Source organism: Macaca nemestrina, chromosome 18, assembly GCF_043159975.1.
Source record: "Macaca nemestrina isolate mMacNem1 chromosome 18, mMacNem.hap1, whole genome shotgun sequence".
Classification (NCBI taxonomy): domain Eukaryota; kingdom Metazoa; phylum Chordata; class Mammalia; order Primates; family Cercopithecidae; genus Macaca; species Macaca nemestrina.
The window spans coordinates 19,852,357-19,871,549 of record NC_092142.1 but is presented as its reverse complement, the minus strand read 5'-3'; the positions used below and the strand labels follow the sequence as shown (position 1 = coordinate 19,871,549).

At 41.8% G+C, this 19,193-nt stretch overlaps 2 protein-coding genes across 5 annotated transcripts in view; one reads left to right on the top strand and one right to left on the bottom strand.

The window, feature by feature from the left end:
- LOC105484988 (acyl-CoA synthetase medium chain family member 3) overlaps window positions 1-3,592 on the bottom strand; it is a 68,519-nt gene extending 64,927 nt beyond the window's left edge. The window contains exon 1 of the mRNA XM_071084208.1: window positions 3,471-3,592. The gene's annotated coding sequence lies outside the window, so the exon portion shown is untranslated. The remainder of the gene's footprint in view (window positions 1-3,470) is intronic.
- Window positions 3,593-3,643: 51 nt separating this feature from the next.
- The window catches only part of LOC105484989 (THUMP domain 1 NAT10 acetyltransferase adaptor), a 20,012-nt gene continuing 4,462 nt past the window's right edge, over window positions 3,644-19,193 (top strand). The window contains exons 1-5 of one of the 4 annotated variants that reach the window (XM_011747120.2): window positions 3,737-4,032; window positions 6,472-6,646; window positions 7,587-7,835; window positions 8,259-8,685; window positions 10,075-11,892. In XM_011747120.2, the coding sequence (XP_011745422.1) occupies window positions 3,802-4,032; window positions 6,472-6,646; window positions 7,587-7,835; window positions 8,259-8,665 (1,062 nt within the window). In that variant the 5' untranslated portion in view covers window positions 3,737-3,801 and the 3' untranslated portion in view covers window positions 8,666-8,685; window positions 10,075-11,892. Of the gene's footprint in view, window positions 4,033-6,471; window positions 6,647-7,586; window positions 7,836-8,258; window positions 11,893-19,193 lie in introns of those variants that run through there. The other 3 variants (XM_011747118.2, XM_071084209.1, XM_011747119.2) reach the window with 3 other exon arrangements.

Below are 19,193 nucleotides of genomic sequence, written 5' to 3'. Positions count from 1 at the left end.
ACGATTTCAGCTCAGGGCAACTTCTGCCCCCCAGGTTCAAGCAACTCTCATGTACAGCCTCTCAAATAGCTGGGATTACAGGCATGCACCACCATCCCCGGCTAATTTTTGTATTTTTAGTAGAGATGCGGTTTTGCCATGTTACCCAGGCTGGTCTTGAACTGGTCTCAAGTGATCTACCCTCCTTGGCCTCCCAAAGTGCTGGGATTACAAGTGTTAGTCACCGCACCTGGCCCCAAGTGGTCCCTTCTAAGAGAGGTTTTCAAGTGACAAAGTCCTTGGTGTCTAAGGATAGACATCAGGCCATTGTCCATGTCTGGGAGGTAACCTGAGGAGGTGAAAGTTCACACAGCCATGAAATAATAGATGTAGTCATAAAGAATAAGCAAAAAAGAACAAAGAAGAATAATAAGGAATAAATGAAGGTTGAATTATTTAGAGCTGGGCAAGGGCCTGGTTCAGAAGAGGAAGTAAGTGGATGCAGCTGCCACAGGATGAGGGTGTGATTTAGATAATTCTGACATCTAGACTGAGAGCTACAGGGTTGCAAATTATTCTCACTTCATTGGATATTCTCAGCACAGTCAGCAACCATGAAATACAGTAAACTGTTAAAAAAAAAACTTTAGATGAATTAAATTTAACAGAATTAAATTGCACAAGAAACAATTCTCAAATCAGGCAGGCCCCTGATCCACCAACCAGATTAGGTTTAGAGACATCCAGGTGCTGCCACGTGGTCAGAGATGACTTACGGACATAAAAAGAAAAGTGAGGTGCAGGAAACGGAAGTAAGGTACAGAAGCAGCCCAATAGGTTACAACTCAGTATTTGCCTTATTTAAACATGGTTTGGCCAGGCACGGTGGCTCATGCCTGTAATCCCAGTGCTTTGGGAGGCCAAAGTGGGCAGATCACTTGAGGTCAGGAGTTCGAGATCAGCCTGGTCAATGTGGTGAAACCCCATATCTACTAAAATACAAAAGTTAGTTGGCCATGGTGGCATGCACCTGTAATCCCAGCTACTTGGGAGGCTGAGGCAGGAGAATCGCTTGAACCCAGGTTGCAGTGAGTCGAGATTGTGCCAGTGCACTCCATCCTGGGTGACAGTGAGACTCTGTCTCAAAGAACATAAAAATAAAAAACACGATTTGAACAATCAGCCACCTGTGAGTAGTTGAGCATGGCTTCTGTGATTGACTGAGATTTGGCTACTTGTTACAAGAGCAGTTACAGTCTGTTTACACATCCAATTAGGTTATAGTTCACTATGTATGGAGAAATCTGTAGGCCAGGGATGTCCAATCTTTTGGCTTCCTTGGAAGAATAATCCTCTTGGACCACCCATAAAATACACTAATGCTAACAATAGCAGATGCATTTTAAAAAATTGCAGATAAATCTTATAATGTTTTAAGAAAGTTTATGAATTTGTGTTGGGTTGGTTGAATTTCAAAGCCGTCCTGGGTCACATGTGAACTGCGGGCCAACAGGTTGGAAAAGCTTGATTTACACCAAACTTAAATTTAGCCTAAAGCTGCCTCCTCACGTATTTCAACAAAACTGAGTTTTGGTTTTTCAAGTTTGCCTCCATGTAGTACTCAGATATGCTTGGGACTTGAAATATATATATTTTAACTTGTTATCTGTATGCTAATATTTAATATCCTAAGGACAGGTGGCAGAGTGTGGGCAACTGAAATCCAGCCAGCAGAACAGAGAGAGATTTGGGGGAACGTCAATGCCAGTGTCATGACACTGCTCTTCAGAAACAACTGAGGAGTTCTAGAAATCTCTGCTGTGCAGTCTTCACCAAAGAAATTCTGAAAATTGAATACCGTATTGAATACACAGGTAAAAGCAAATAGTAAGATGATAAAATTTTTGGACATAGTGGTAGATCTGGGGTTAGAACCTAGGGTTATTGACTGTGAATTCAGCGTCCCTTTCAAAATATCAGATTACACCTTTAGGGCTTTGTAGGAACTCAAATCTGCTAATAGGTTTGTACCTGAAGAGTAATATGAGAAACATTTGTTTTTTAAACACATTCTTCAAAAGTGGCATCTTTTCAATGATTTTTAAAAAGACAGTAACATGATAATTGCCAAGACTATGGATAAAAGGCTGCAGAGAAAGCAGCATGAAACACTTAACACTAGGCAACATCCTTGGTTGTAAATGAAATAGAAACATAGCCTGAAATGGAATTTACTGGAAGCCTTTTGAGTAACTGTTCTGTGTGGGAAATGTGCGAGGGGAAAAGACAAACATACGGCCGGGTGCGGTGGCTCACGCCTGTAATCCCAGCACTTTGGGAGGCCCACGCCTGTAATACCAGCACTTTGGGAGGCCAAGGCAGGCGGATCACGAGGTCAGGATATCGAGACCATCCTGGCTAACACGGTGAAACCCCGTCTCTACTAAAAATACCAAAAAAATTAGCCGGGCATGGTGGCGGGCACCTATAGTCCCAGCTACTCGGGAGGCTGAGGCAGGAGAATGGCATGAACCCGGGAGGCAGAGCTTGCAGTGAGCCGAGATCACGCCACTGAACTCCAGCCTGGGTGACAGAGCAAGATTCCCTCAAAAAAACAAACAAACAAACATACAATACCTTTGAGGGTAAACAACCTTTATCCCACATAAATGGCAATGCAGATATAATAAACAAATTGCAATGGGAAGGGAAGAAGGGAAAAAAAAAAAAAATATATATATATATATATATATATGCACCAGACTATGGAGGATGCATCACCATACCGGAAAGCAACAGCCTGGGCTCCAGAGTCAGCCACTTGTCTGTGCACAGAGGAGGAGAGGTCTCATGAAGCTTTGGCGTGGCCTGGGACCCTGGCTCTTTTTTTTTTTTTTTTTTTTTTTTTTTGAGACAGAGCCTCTCTCTGTCACCAGGCTGGAGTGCAACGGCGATCTCCGCTCACTGCAACCTCTGCCGCCAGAGTTGGAGTGATTCCCCTGACTCAGCCTCCCGAGTAGTTGGGACTACAGGTGTATGCCACCACGCCTGGCTAATTTTTTGCATTTTAGTAGAGATGGGGTTTCACCATGTTGGTCAGGCTGGTCTCCATCTCCTGATCTCGTGATCTGCCCGCCTTGGCCTCCCAAAGTGCTGTGATTACAGGCGTGAGCCACTACGCCCGGCCACCCTGGCTCTTTTTGTAATGCGTCGATTGGCATGACGCCCAGTCACGAGGGCCCTTCGCGACTGGGCTCAAGGAACACATAAAGGTCAACTTGTTTTTGCGATTGTCTGTTTTTCAACAACTCAAGTACAGGCACAGAGTTATCTGTAACAGTGCTGGATGAATGAATGCCTCAAGGGGCTCATGCAACCTGTTCCGGACTTGATGACCATTGTGTCTACGTTCAATTGAGTTCAAATTTAACATTTTACTTTTCCTCCACAGTAACTGGCAGAATTATAGGGAAGGCTGGAGGAACACGTACCAAGGTTGGGTGGAGGAAGCTACGAGGCTGGAGCCAGCTTCAAGGGTGGGGAGCCACTGACACCACGTCCAGAATGGCTGCCATGCTGCCTCTACTGGATTCAGGTTGCAATTGGGAGTCGGGGAAGGAGGAGGGGTTTGGGCGGGTGTCACTCCACCCCTTTGACGGATACAGACCGGCCTTAGGACCCGGCGCAGCACGGCATGAAGCTTGGAAGCGGGCTAGGGGAGGCCGTCGCTCATATCTGACGTCACCAGCTCGCGCCGGCGGTAGGTGAGGACGCCAACAGCAGCCGAGAAACGTTTCTCTTTCCTCTCAGCTTGCGCACACGATGGCGGCCCCCGCCCAGTCGACTACGCAGCCTGGCGGCGGGAAGCGCAAAGGCAAGGCTCAGTATGTGCTGGCCAAGCGTGCTCGGCGCTGCGACGCTGGCGGGCCCCGTCAGCTAGAGCCCGGGCTACAGGGCATCCTCATCACCTGCAACATGAACGAGCGCAAGTGCGTGGAAGAGGCCTACAGCCTGCTCAACGAATACGGCGACGACATGTATGGGCCAGAAAAGGTACCGGTACCGGGGCGGGCGGGCTGCTAGGCCTTGCGGGAGGAGGGAAGGCTGGAGGGTTGGCTGTCGGTATGGGCATGCGCGCTTTGGGTCGTCGTCGTGACGGCTGTAGGGGCGTGGTCTCTCCGGAGTTTACCGTCCCTAGCCCTGAGACGTTCGCAGACTTCGGCGCTGTAGTTTTTTGTGCTTGAAGTGTTGCACCTTTTCTTTCCATCATTAACCACGGTAGCTCCCATTACTTTTATGTTTATTTTTGTGAGACAGGATCTCGCTCTGTTGCCCAGGCCGGAGTGCAGTGGCGAGATCATAGTTCAAGGGAGCCTCGACTTCCCGGGCTCCAGCGATTCTCCTGCCTCAGCCTCCCGAGTAGCTGGGACTACAGGTGCGCTCCACCACTCTCGGCTAATTTTTGTAATTTGTAGATAAGGGGTCTCACTCTTTTGGTCAGGGTAGTCCTAAACCCTACACTCCAGCGATTCTCCCGTCTCTGCCTCTCAAAGTTCTGAGATTACAGGCGTGAGCCACTGAGCCCGGCCTAGCTCCCACTTATGGACTGCTCACTGAGGGCCAGGCGGTGTGCTGAAGCTCTTTTAGAAACACATTTCTCATGACAGCCTTGTGAAGTTGGAATAATAATGTGTTTACCTGAAGCAATATCTTTGAAATAATAGGTTTACTACTAATGCCAGTTACTGCACTTACAATACATTTTAGAAAGTAAAAACTTTTTTACCATTATCACCTAAAGTCTTACTGTTTGGAAATCATATTACTGTCTTAGAATCTGGACCAATACCCACATGCACTGTGAGGGATTAAATGAAGAAGGGTAATAATACAGAGGGAATTTAAATTCACGGCTCATCCTTTACCAGCTGGGGACTCGGACACGGGCACATTATTTGATGCTGCTGAGCTAGATAAAAAGGCGAATACTTTAAGACTGGCTAGTGGGTTGCTTATGTACATAAAGTACATACTGGTATGTAATAAAGTTTCAGTAAATGTGTACAATTATTGTGCCTGATTGGCGATTTCATTGGGCACTGGGGGGCAGAGAAATGGGCAACAAATACATATCCTGTCTACTCCTGTACTTTGAGCAAATTCTTTTTTTGGAAACGGTCTTGCTCTGTCACCCAAGGTGGAGGCTGGAGTACAGTGGCATGATCTTGCTCACTGTAACCTCCACCTCCGAGGCTCAAGTGATCCTCGTGCCTCAGCCCCCGAGTAGCAAGGACTGCAGGCATGTGCCACCACACCCGACTAATTTTTTGTATTTTTTGTAGAGAGGGGTTCTCAGGCCATGTTGTCCAGGCTGGTCTCAAATTCCTAGGCTCAAGGGATCCGCCCATCTCCGACCCCCAAAGTACTGGGATTACAGGCGTGAGCCACCATGCTTGGCCAAAATTATTGAACAAGTATTTCTGTGCCTTGTTCCTTAATAGAACAAGAGTAAGGCTTTTTAATTCCACAAGTATTTGGTCTAATCTCACCAAAAGGAGAGTGTCATGTCAGTCACACAGATACCTGGTCAAGGTGTTAAGGTCCACCCTGAAATGATTGATCTGGTCAGCACATTTCTCTCTGTCTCAAACTGTCAGGATGCTTTTGAAAACATTTTCAAATTTTATATACTATATCTGTGGGAATTCCCTCTTCCTCCACATTTTTTTTTTTTTTAATTTTTTTGAGACAGAGTCTTGCTCTATCACCCAGGCTGGAGTGCAGTGGTGCAATCTCAGCTCACTGCAACATTGCCTTCTAGGTTCAAGCAATTCTCCTGCCTCAGCCTCCTGAGTAGCTGGGATTACAGGCGCCTGCCACCACACCGGGCTAGTTTTTGTATTTTTAATAGAGACGGGGTTTCACCATGTTGGCTAGGCTGATCTCGAACTCCTGACCTCAGGTGATCTGCCTGCCTCAGCCTCCCAAAATGCTGGGATTACAGGTGTGAGCGACCACTTCCGGCCTTGCTCCATGTTTTGAAGGGTGTGGTGTCCCAGTTTCGTAAAAAAAGGCTTTATTATCAATACTGAGTTAGCTGGGCATGATGTCTCACGCCTGTAATCCCAGCACTTTGGGAGGCTGAGGCGAGTGGATCACCTGAGGAGTTCAAGACCAGCCTGACTGACATGGCAAAAGCCCATCTCTACTAAAAATACAAAAATTAGCTGGGCGTCGTGGTGGCATGCGCCTGTAATCACAGTTATTCCGGAGTCTGAGGCAGGAGAATTGGTTGAACCCAGGAGGCGGAGGTTGCAGCGAGCCAAGATCACACCACTGCACTCCAGTCTGGGAGACAAAGCGAGACTCCATATTAAAAAAAAAAAATCAATGCTGAGCCGCCTGCCACAAGGGATTTCACATAAATGATTACTTACAGTGTTTAAATGTGAGCTGTTGTGTCATTTCTGCTCATTAGTTTTATGCAAACAGTTTACAGACAAGGATCAGCAGCCCTCTGGAAGTGAGGGAGAGGATGATGATGTGGAGGCTGCCTTGAAGAAAGAAGTTGGTGACATTAAGGCATCTACAGAGTTGAGGCTAAGAAGATTCCAGTCAGTGGAAAGTGGAGCAAATAACGTCGTCTTCATCAGGACACTTGGGATAGGTGTGACGAATACTTGTTAAGATTATTGATCTTACAACATCTGGGTATATTCCTCTCTCAGGGAATACTGCTTACAAAATGGCTTCTTGGGCATGACTCAATCATTTGATGGCAGCTTCTGTACACTATATTAGCAGTTGGCCTGTGGAGAGGTAGAATGGGGTGGTGGATGTAGCATTGGCTTAAGAGTGGAAACCTGGCTTTGCTGCTTCCTTCGTATATATCTTAAAGCAGAACTAGAGTGCCTGTTCTGTCTAAAAGGGGCAGCTGCTACTCAGCTCCAGCCAGTTGTTGCTCTTTGGGAATGCAGGACCAGGTATTCGAATTTCTCAAAATAAGTTGGAAATCTGGAGTTTTTAAATTTTTCAATGTGGTCAACTAATTTAAAAATTTTCAGAGCAACCCCAAATAGACTTGTATGTAGGCAGGTTGCAGCCTGAGGACCTCCCTTTCATGATCTCGTGCCCAATATGGTTCTGGGATTCCTCCTGGGTCTGAGATTTAGACTTCTGTGCTAACTTAGCTAATGGATTAATTACATCTTTTAAAGTGACTCACAGATTTTTTTTTTTATTTTTTGTTTTTTGGTAAAAAAGTATGTACTGTTTAATGTACTCTGATAGTTGTTACAGGAAAACGAGAGCATGGTGTTCAGGTTGGATAACTCAGGATGTCACAAAAAATGACTGTCTAAACAGTCATTTCTAGTGCAAGCAGTAATGATGAAAAGTTAAAAATTAGGTACATTATAGTACATATTAGGCACTGAAGAAATACTAGTTGGAAAAACGACTAGGTAGATTCATTTAAATTCATTATCAGAATTTCTTCTGTCAACTTATGTCATTGCCAGTGAAAATTCATTTTAGAGTTCAGTGTTTAGGATGTCTGAGAAATTACCTTCTTAACTTTTTTTTTTCTGTTTTTTTTTTTTCTTAAGAACCTGAGAAATTGGTGCATCATATTCTCCAGGATATGTACAAAACCAAGAAGAAGAAGACTCGAGTTATTCTACGAATGTTACCCATCTCAGGCACATGCAAGGCTTTTTTAGAAGATATGAAAAAATATGCACAAACATTTTTGGAACCCTGGTTTAAAACTCCTAACAAAGGGACATTTCAGATTGTGTACAAATCTCGAAATAACAGTCATGTGAATAGAGAAGAAGTTATCAGAGAATTGGCAGGTATGTTTCTCTTAGTGATTTTCCGTAGGTGTTCAATAGTAAATACTTGTTTTTAAAGGATTTTTTTTTCTTTTTAAAGATTTAAGGCTTATATTTTTGAGTGTAGAACAAATATATTAAAATGTTCTTAAAATAATATTAAATCAACTGATTTCAATATGTTGGATATGAGATTTTCTGGTAGTTAGATAAAGTCTTTTTTAACTAAAAATTGAATTTTTGTTTGGAAAAAAATATTCTTACTAAATGTTGTAGGGTTTCATTTGTATTTATTTATTGTAAGAGTTCAGAGTATTTGAAGTCCACATAGAGGAGTGGATTACTATATGTCTTATTTTAACAAGAAACAGACAAAAGATTTTTTGTATCTGTCAAACATAATGGTATCCTCCTCAGCTATGTGTTTTTCTGTTTTTGTTACAGGAATAGTGTGCACCCTCAATTCAGAAAATAAAGTGGATCTCACCAATCCACAGTACACGGTGGTAGTAGAAATCATCAAAGCTGTCTGTTGCCTGAGTGTTGTGAAAGATTACATGTTGTTTAGAAAATACAATCTCCAGGAGGTGGTGAAGAGCCCTAAGGATCCATCACAGCTTAACTCAAAGCAGGGAAATGGGAAAGAAGCTAAATTGGAATCTGCTGACAAATCAGACCAAAACAACACAGCAGAAGGAAAAAATAACCAGCAGGTACCGGAGAATACTGAAGAGCTGGGGCAGACAAAACCAACGTCTAATCCGCAGGTGGTAAATGAGGGAGGAGCCAAACCTGAACTTGCAAGTCAAGCCACAGAAGGATCCAAGTCAAACGAAAATGACCTCTCATAGGAATTCATTCGGTGTTGGAGGTGGGTTTCTCACCTGGGGCTCTGTGAGATGTTGCTGGGGTTTTACCTTAAATTGTGACTTAAAAACAGTTTTTTATTTGTGTGCTGCATTAGGCTGTTCTCACAGTAGTGAACAATGATTGCGCAGCCCTGTTAACAGTTTTGTTAGGGATCTTTCAGCCCTTATGGTATTATGTAGAGGCAGACCCATGTGCTGCTATTGCAAAGAGGGGAGGATAGGAGGAGGCGGATGTTGACCTCTCCTAGGCTCCTCTTCTGCAGTGCCAGCTGACTTACGGGAGTGAACTGACTGTGAAGCAGAAAATCAGAGGGAAGTTTTCATTCTAAGGAAGGTGTTTTTACATGCCACAGCTCAGCTGTCCCGCTGCCACTGTGCTGTAAACATTGCAAAAATGTGGATCATGTAGGTTAGAAGTGAATTGTTTAGTGAAGTTTTTGTACTTTTGTGATTTTCTTGTTTATGTCTGTTTTTATTTTTTTATTTTTATTTTTTAACATTTGAACATTTGTGTGTAACAAAGTTGACAGTCCAGTGCTGCAATTTTGGAAGGCAAGATGTGAGAGAGAAGAGAACCATTTAGGCATAGAGCTACAGACATTTCTGAAAAGGTTGGTGATGAAGAATTTCAGTCTTCTGAGTATACTTCAGTATACTAGTGCAACAAGGGACACAAAGAAATTCTGTCTTTATAATGAAAGCTACTTCTCAAGGGTTTTATATGGACTCAGTCCAAGCTGTCCTATCCTATTGTGCACTGTCTGTGGCATGCAACTTATAAAACTAGCAATTGTAACTAAATCACAGCCACTTGACAAGAAAGGATATTCATTATTTTCAAATGGCTTTTGGACTATCAAAACAAAAACAGTAAGGCTTTTGTTCAGAAATCACATTTAGTCAAAAGGTTTAAGAAGCAAACTATTTAGTAGCAGAACTTATCTCAGGAAAGGAAAATATGCATAGTTGGTGAGAATCTAATAACATTAAAATGCTGGGGCAAGATGCAGTACAAAATTGAAAAGACTTTATTTTCTCAGTAAGTTGATTTACTGATGATATCTCATATGGTGCAAAAAAGGTTTGGTGTCATTAACTGAAAAGTGGCAGCTTCTCTATCCAGGATGATGAGTCAACAGGTTTCACTAATACTTGTCATGCTGTAGCATTTGTAAGATTTATAAATGATGAAATTCAAAGAAAACTTTTTCTTTTGCTAGGAGCCTGCCAAAACAAAGGCCAATATATAATGTTGTGACATCATATCTGATAACCAGAGGTCTGTTATCTACACTTCTGGTGCCCCATCAGTGGTTGTCTCCATAAGTCATTTTGCATTATTAAAAAAGAAATCCTGATGTTGACATTATAGCACACTGCTTTCTTCACAGAGATGCTGATATCAAAAACTTGAAGATACAGTGACGTTCTGAATAATGTTACAAAACTGGTTACCTGTGTCAAAGACCCATTTATGCAAAAATATTAAAAAAAAAAAAAAAAAAAACCCAAAAGAAAAACCTGGACAAACAGCACATAAACCTCCCCGCACCATACAGACATCCATTGGCTTATCAGAGGAAGAGTTCTCTACAGGATATTTGAATTGAAAGGTGAATTACCAGAGTACTTACAAGAAAACAGCCAGCTTTTGCTGAGTGCTTTGGAAATGAAAAATGGCTACAGAAACTAGCCTGTTTTGCAGACGGTTTTCATCACATGAACACATGGACAAGTCTCTGAAAGGTTCAGGAGAAAATTTTTTTTCTTAAAGTGACAAGAGTCTTAGATCTAAAAGGAAACTGACTTGCCACCTTGCCAGAAGAATCCTTGAAATGTTTCTGCAGCCACTTGGACTTGAAAATGAAGGGTACAACTCTCAAATCTTCTCTAACCCAACTGGAGGAACCACAAGACCCAATGAAATAGCATTTTCTCTCCTTTTCCCAGCACTAGTATATAACTGTATGAGGAACCCTTGTCTATGAATCTGCTCAGCTTGAAATTTTGTCTCTGAAGGAAGAGAATGAACTCAGCCCTAGTCTGACAGTCCTGAATTTCTGTGAAATAAGAGTATTCTTCAAGTTAATGCTCACATTCACATACCATGAGGGTTCTCTGCAGGGGTTTCCTGAATCTGAAAGTTTTTTCAAGGCCTATTTTTGGGTAAAACAGTTGAAAAGGCAGACACCAACAAAGTCTGCAAAGTAAACTGTCCAGATTAAGAATATTAAGAAGCTGTAAAGTTAGCTTGTAGAAATGGGCATATCCTTAAGTTTTAAAGTTAGGAATTGCTAAAAATGTTAGGGTTCCTGCACAAGTGGCTATGTTTATTTAATGGCTAGTGAACATGGGAATATATTTTTATCCTAGCTAGTGGTTCTATTTGGCAAACTAGACTAGAATGATTTGAGAGGGGTAAAGAATAGGCAGGACCTTCCTTCTGTAGCTTTACATATTTCAAATGTTAATTCTTAATGACATTGAAGTTACTTTGAAATGATTGATAAGAGGATTATTAATATCATTTAGGGGAATAGGGAGGATAGGATTTTGGTGCCTTCTTCAGCAGACTTGCTCCAAGACAAAGATTCTATTTTGATAGTGCAAGACAAAAGGACTTGGAAAAAAACTGGCCATATGCCAGTTCTGTAGAACATACAACTCTGTGGAACTAAATTGTTTTTACTTTGTGAAAGCTGCTACTTTACGGAAAGACTTTGATTTTATAGTTTTGTTTTTAATTGCCTTTTATATTTATTTGTATTTGGTAAGACTCAGTTGTTATACAAACTATTCTTTCCCAGTTATAAAATCCTGTGTTCGGTTGTAACCTGAACTCATTAAAATAGTTGTTTTCAGGTTTATCAACTGTTTATTTTCACTGACATTTGAGCATGTTATTTTATAAATGACGAGATTCCAGAGTAGGAAGTAAGTGCTTTTTATTCCCCTTTTGTTTTTTCTTTTAAAAAATTACGTCAGTTAAAAAAAAAAATAAAACTACAGTCTTGTCGTTTAGAAAATGTTTAGTTCCATAGAGAAAAGAATGTTAAAGTTTGTATTTTAAAACATGATTCTCTAAGGTTAAACATGGTTTTCAAATGTTATTTTTACTTGTATTTTGCTTTTGGTACAGCCAAATATCAAGCTTGTTTTTCATAGTTCTGATATTTTCAGAAAAATCAAAATAAATTTGTTCCCTAAAATTGGTGTTCTGTACTTTTTCTTTCTTTCTGACTCTTAGTAAATCTGTTGCTTTATAGTATATATATATAGTATATATGTAGTATATATATGTATCATGAAAGATGTTTATATGTCAAATTATAAAAAGTCATGGACATGAACCTAAAAAGTATAGAAAATTTATTAATTACCCTTGATCCTTAAATCCAAGTTTCAGATATTTTACAGTTAATTTGCTTCAAAATGAGCCACAGTAATACAGTACTTTCATTAAATTCACTTACTGATTTTTGAATTATTTATACTCCTCATTTTAACAGTATTTTAAATGTCTTAAAGTTTGGTCTCATAAAGTTGTTAAGCAGAAGAAATTGTCTTGAACATTTAGGGTATATCTTTATTTTTAATTAATCAGGCACAAAATACAGATTCATTGTGCACTTTCTTTTTCTAAGTAATCATTTGACTCCTATTTTAAACACTAGAAACCATTATTACCTTTGTCAGTTTGGTTATTAAAACAATTTTCATCCATATATTTTTAGACTTTTATTTTTTAATTTTTTAGCTAAGTAGAAAACAAAAACTTCAACCAGGAAGGATCTTAAACATTTTAAGAGAGTAGTCACGGAATTACCAGGAACAAATAATGAGAGAAAGCAATCATATTACTACTTAACCCTTCAGTTTTTTTTATCAAGCTATGTTCGTCCCTATTCTTGGTCTCTTAAAACATTGTGTTTGATTTTCCCAGTGATTGTCTTTGGGAGTTCTTGAACAAATTCCACCTAATTGACAGAAAAACATTATGAGACATTTGATTCCATTCTTCCAGTTAGTGCAATAGGAGAGAGCTTGCATGAAACTCAGACTGAATTTTAAAGTCTAGATTATCTTGATAATAAGCCTAAGCTTATTGAATCTCATGGACACTAGAAACTGTTCTGTTTATATAAGAAGGGTGACAGTGTAGTGCAAATTCACTTAAATGCTTTGCCACAAGAAAGTAATAATCCCTTTACCCCATTGCTTTCCCCTAGTTCAAACTAGTCCTAGGTCTCTACTGTTCCTGGAAAATGGAGACTACACCTAAATGCGAAAAGAACACTTAGTTCTTGTCTTTTCAGAGCTGGATCCTGGAGATTGAAGAAGATTTTTTAGGGATAATTTGGAATATATATAGTTTTCTGCCCTGGCTTGACCATAAAAATCCTCTTTTTGTTCTGTTCTCTCAAAATAAGACTACTACTGTATTTTAAAATGCCCTCAAATAGCCTTTCTGAAAGTCAAAGTTCATTAATTTAGTGAATGTAATGGAGAAAATGTGAGTAGTTCTTAGGTTGAAATTAACTGCCTTTTGACTGAAATGATGCTAACTGAACTAGAAGTTTCATGCAGCCTATCAGTCAATATCAACCAATTCCACGGTTAGAGGGAAACTACAGGGCCATCTTCATGTCTTTATATAGTATTGTTCTTAAATCCTTATTCGATGAAAGTTTCTGGTTTCTTTGGATATTATCTTCTTTCTGAATATTAAATGGGGCCCCTTGATATGTACAGTCATGTTCTTTGAATTTATAGGGACATTAGGGCCAAGAGTCCTAGGATAGATGTCAAGTGCTGTCCCTAGAAACAAGGCAGTTGGTCATTCTTGGCCACTGTGCTTTTCTCATACAGAATGGGACAAAAGATTTCTAGAAAGATTCTTAGTAGTGATTCAGTATTGCAGAGTTGATTAAAGGCTCTAGTTCATCATGCATTTATACTGTTGTAACAAAACATATTCAGGTTCTTAGGGCCAAACAAAAAAAGGTGCCTTCTACCTATATAATGAGCTACTATATGGTCAACATAGTGAGACCCCATCTCTACAAAGACTAAAAAGAAAAAATTAGGCAGGGCACGATGGTGCACACGTGTAGTCCTAGTGACTCAGGAGGCAGAGGCAGGAGGATCGCTTGAACCCAGCAGTTTGAGGTTGCATTGAGCTATAACTGCACCACCGAACTCCTGCTTTTGCCTGGGTAACACAGCAAGTCTCCATCTCAAAACAAAACAAAATGAAGCAAAAAACTCTCAGGAAAGATTGATGTGTCTTTACAAGGTCGTTTCTTGCCTCATATTGTTTGCTTCTCTTTGTAATACTGTTTAAAACCTACCAATTAGATAATTCCTGAGGTTAGTAAGCATAATTTATATTATTCATTGTTCATACATTGATTCTAATTGGTGGTTACTTTGTTCAGCTGAAATCATTTATATTGAGAGAATGAGAACATGGCAGCAAAGGGAAACTATTTCTGAGAATGGAATAAATGGGGAGTGGAGGGGGTATAAGAGGTAAGAGTAGGGGACCCGTAGTGTCACTGTAGAGGCTCACTGGTGTGTGAGAGGGAGAGGTACACATGTGGGAGGATGCTGACAAACTTTTGAAATTTTGTCACTTGCTGTGTCTGTAGGAAACGTCCATGAGGAAAGGAAATTAGGAAAATAGGGCTTCTTCCTAGAAGTAAGACTATTATTGTCATTGCCAGAGTTTCCTTTCCATTCTTCCTAAACAGTCTCATGAGACTTGTTTGGGAAACTGGCCACAATTTTCTGTTTGCCTTGTTTCTGTGAGAAAATGTATTCTGAGTTCCATGGCAGTTGTCCATTCAGTGAAATGTGCTGCCTATCCAGTGAAATCTGCATATGCTTTTACAGTATCTGTTCCCCCTTTTTAGTAGCTACTGTAGTTTTTCCTATAGAGTATTACCCTAACTTCTCTCTGGTGGGATTGACACCAACCCCTATCTCCAATGATAGACATATTGAGAGGTGACAGCATGCTGGCAGCCCTGGCTCACTCTCAGTGCCTCCTTGGCCTCGGCGTCTGCTTTGGCCACACTTGAGGAGCCCTTCAGCCCGCCACTGCACTGTGGGAGCCCCTCTCTGGGCTGGCCAAGGCCAGAGCTGGCTCCCTCTGCTGGCAGGGAGGTATGGAGGGAGAGGCGCAGGCGGGAGGCTTAGCACCTGGGCCAGCAGCTGTGGAGGGTGCACGGGGTCACCCAGCACTGTCGGCCTGCCAGGCTCGAATTCTCACCGGTCCCCCAGCACTGCAGCCTGCCATGCCCATGCTGGAGCCTCCCCTAGAGGTGCTGCCCCCTGCTCCCCGGAACCAGGTCCCATCAACCACCCAACGACTGAGGAGTGCAGGTGCGGGGCAGGACTGGCGGGCAGCTCCGCCCACGGCCCTGGTGCGCCATCCACTAGGCTAGCCAGCTGGGCTCCTGAGTCGGGTGGGGACTTGGAGAACTTTTATGTCTAGCCAGAGGATTGTATATGCACCAATCAGCACTCTGTGTCTAGCTTGGGGTTCATGGTTGCACCAATGGGCACTCTGTAGCTAGCTAATCTGGTAGGGACCTGGAGAACGTTTATGTCTAGCTAAAGGATTGTAAATACACCAATCAGCACTCTGTGTCTAACTCAAGGTTTGTAAACACACCAATCTGTACCCTGTGTCTAGCTCAAGGTTTGTAAATGCACCAGTCAGTGCTCTGTGTCTAGTCAAGCTGGTGAGGACTTGGAGAACTTTTATGTCTAGCTAGAGGATTGTATACACACCAATCAGCACCCTGTCAAAATGGACCAATCAGTTCTCTGTAAAATAGACCAATCAGCAGGACGTGGGTGGGGTCAGATAAGGGTATAAAAGCAGGATGCGTGACCCAGCCGTGGGAGGGGCTGTCATCCTTTTTCACACTGTGGGAGGTTTGTTCTTTCGGTCTGTTTAATAAATCTTGCTGCTGCTCACTTTTTGTGTCCACGCCTCATTCATGAGTTGTAATACCACAAAGGTCTGCAGCTTCACTCCTGAAGCCAACGATACCATGAACCCACCGGGAGGAATGAACAACTCCAGATGCCACCGCCTTTAAGAGCTGTAACATTCACCGCGACTGTCCGTGGCTTCATTCTTGAAGTCAGCAAGACCATGAACCCACCAATTCCGGACACAATATGATCCAAGTCTGGCCCATCAACATATACAATTACCCTGAACCACACTGGTGAGAGATGTGATCTAAGGTGGGCAAATGCAGTCCTGAGAGGTGCTTGAAATGATTGAAAACAGAGCTCTGTCCTTTCCTGGAGGAATGGAGGGTTGCTACCCTGTGTAAGTCTGGAGTTGATTGCTATCAAATAGGAAGAATCCGCTCAAATAGAGCCAGCATAAAGAACAGCAGAGCCAAAAATGGAGAGAGACTAAGTCTTGCCAACCTTACATGAACCCTTGGATGTGGCTGTACTTGAATGCTTGTCACTTACCATGAGCCAAATGTCTTTTTTTTTTTTTTTTTTTTAACTTAGGACAGTTTGAGTTGAGTTTCTGTCACTTGCCTTCAAAAGAATCCTAATAGCTCCCCTTTGGGACACAACTTATTGTAAAGTTGGTTGCCTGGTTTATATTTTGACCAAATGCATGCCTCATAGTGAAAATTAAATGACCACTTTTGGTTCAGCCTTTACCGTAGTCAAATGGACAGAACTCGAAAATATAAAGTTGCTACTTTAATTAATGACATTCATCTACCTCTCCGCAAATTGGATCTGGACTACTGACAACAGCCGATTCAACAACTGCTGGGTGCTCCGCAAGCGCACTCTCTGCTTCAAATGGCCCAATATGTTACCTGAAAAGGAAAAGAAGCCTTTGACCACTACGTGCTCCAGTAGGAGCTCTCCCTTCCTGTCAATCCTTGCCTCTTAAGAGTGGCAAATCTACAAGCTCAGAGGAAATAATGACATCATCAACTCTGCCGGCAAACCAGAAATCCCCATCGCTGTCCATCATTCCTCTGTCTCCAGTGACATAAAAATCTCCCTTTACCATGGCAGCAGTTTTCTCTGGACTGTCCTAGGAATCACAGATGACATTTGGGGATTAGTTTGGTCAGAACAGAGATGGGTATGGCACTTATTAAGTGACAAATTGTACTTCTAAAGGAAATTATTTATTTTATATTTTGAGACGGAGTCTGTTGCCCATCCTGGACTACAATGGCTTGATCATAGCTCACTGCAGCCTTGACCTCCCAGGCTGTAGCAATCCTGTCATCTCAGCCTTCTGAGTAGCTGGGACCACAGGCATGTGCCACCACACCTGGCTAATGTTTTATGTTTTTGTAGAGACGGGGTCTCGCTATATTTCCCAGGCTGGTGTTGAATTCTTGGGCTCAAGTCACCCTCCCACCTCGGCCTCCCAAAATGTTGTGATTACAGGCATGAGCCACTGTCCCTGGCTGGAAATTAATTTTTTTAAAAAAGTAGTTCCTAGTGTAAAATACAAAAGGTCCCAAAGAATATAATAAAAAGCCACTCTTCTGCCTCTAGCACCCGCCAACTGCACCCCCATCCTACCCTGTCCAGTTGTCCTTTCTGAGGATAACTACTGCAACTGGTTTGTTACATTTGGAATTTCATCTTTATAATACTCAGATGATAGATGATAGTCTCTGCATTTTACTGCTGATGAAATAGATTTTGTTGTTTGCCCAAGGTTACATAGCAAGACATAGTGGAAATGAAATTTGGACCGAGGTCTGTATTAAGGCATGACTAGCACTTTCTATCCTCATAACACATATTCAGAGAAGAAACAGAAGGGCAGTGTAGACTTTAGTCTGAGGGCAATTTCCCCTTCTTTGCCAGGTGGTAGAACATTGCCATTTTCATCTATAATCTAGAATGAAAGACAATTGATGTTCTTAAAATTTTCTTTTCACAAAATGACAGCAGGTTGTGAAGAGTTGTACAGTGAATAGCAGAAAACTGTAAAACGTTCTTTCTGCTTTATCGAAGCAGTCAGATATTTTCTCAACCTCCTGGACATCACAGTGCAGCATTCTTTTCCCCATTGAGCCTGGTTTAATTTTTTTTCCTTTCTAATCAGCACAAATTATTCCCTATTGAGAGGACAAACTTTGCATAAGTAGACAAAAATTTATTTTCTGAAATGATATGACAATGAAACTTAAGTTCAATTTGGACTGATTTTCCCAGTATTTAAGCACACCTTCTGAAATACGCTATTTGAGACCAGGAGTTCTCAAACATGGGTGTGCTTTAGAATCAAATTGGAGATTCTGGAGCATTGTTGAAACACAGATTTATGGGCCTCATCCCAGAGTTTCTAATGCATTAGGTGTGGAGTGGGGCCCAAGAATTTGCATTTCTACCAAATTCCCAAATGATGCTGATGTTGCTGGTTTGAGGACCACACTTTGAAAACTTCTCCTTAGACTCCATTAAGTGCACCTTGGAATAAATTCCCCACAGAGGCTCTCAGATGATTCTTCCCAGCACAGTTGGAAAGATGAGCTGCTCAGTTCTGAGCCTCACCCACCTACTAAAGCCCTTAAGATTTCTCCTGCATGAAGGGGAGGCGAGTATGGTGGAATAATCATCATCACCCCTTTAGCAAAACCTAACTGAGCAGTTTGCCGGTTTTGGTAACTACTGGCAAGATGAGGTGTACTGGGAAACTCTGTAAAAATTTAGAGTGGATGGAGGCACTTCAGGGGCTCAGGTTGAAAATCCTGGGGCAGAAAGGCCCCCACATATATTAAACATAAATGTTGCTCTTTAAATATACCACTTTTGTCTGTCCATAGCCCTCATGTAGCTCCAGCCCAGTTTGCGCCCTCCACTGCTCCAGCACCTCTGGGGTGAGTGCCTCCTCTCCTGTCAAGCAGTGCCGCAGCCTCTTGAATTCATAGAGAGACAGAGTTGCATGGGGCCTTTTTGAGAGGAACCTGAGTGCTTTCCCTGCAAGATAATTAGGACATTCAAGCAGCAAGCATAGAAGCTAGGAGAGGCAAGTCTTAGGAAAGTTCCTTCAACAAATACTTGTTGAACACCTACTGTATTGCCCGACATTATTCTAGGCATATGGGGCACATTAGTGATTATAACAAAAATTTCTGACAGCTTACGTTTTAACAGATGGAGGAGGACTTAGCTATTAAAGATGTTAAAAGGTGGGACAAAATGCTATTAATGATACTAAGTGCTTATTACGAGCCACATGATATAACAGCTAATATTGATTGAGCAGTTGCTAGGTTGTAAGGGCTTTAGAAGCATTCTTAGACTCTTCTCAACCCCTACTTTACACATGAGGACACTGAGGCTCAGAGAGTTTAAAGAACTTGCCCAAGGCCTTCCAAATAATAAAAGGCTGAGTTGACACTCATGATATTGTGTACCAGGCATCTCCCACTCGTCAGGGTGATCTCACCAAGCAACTCACTTACATTAAATTCTCACCACAGCC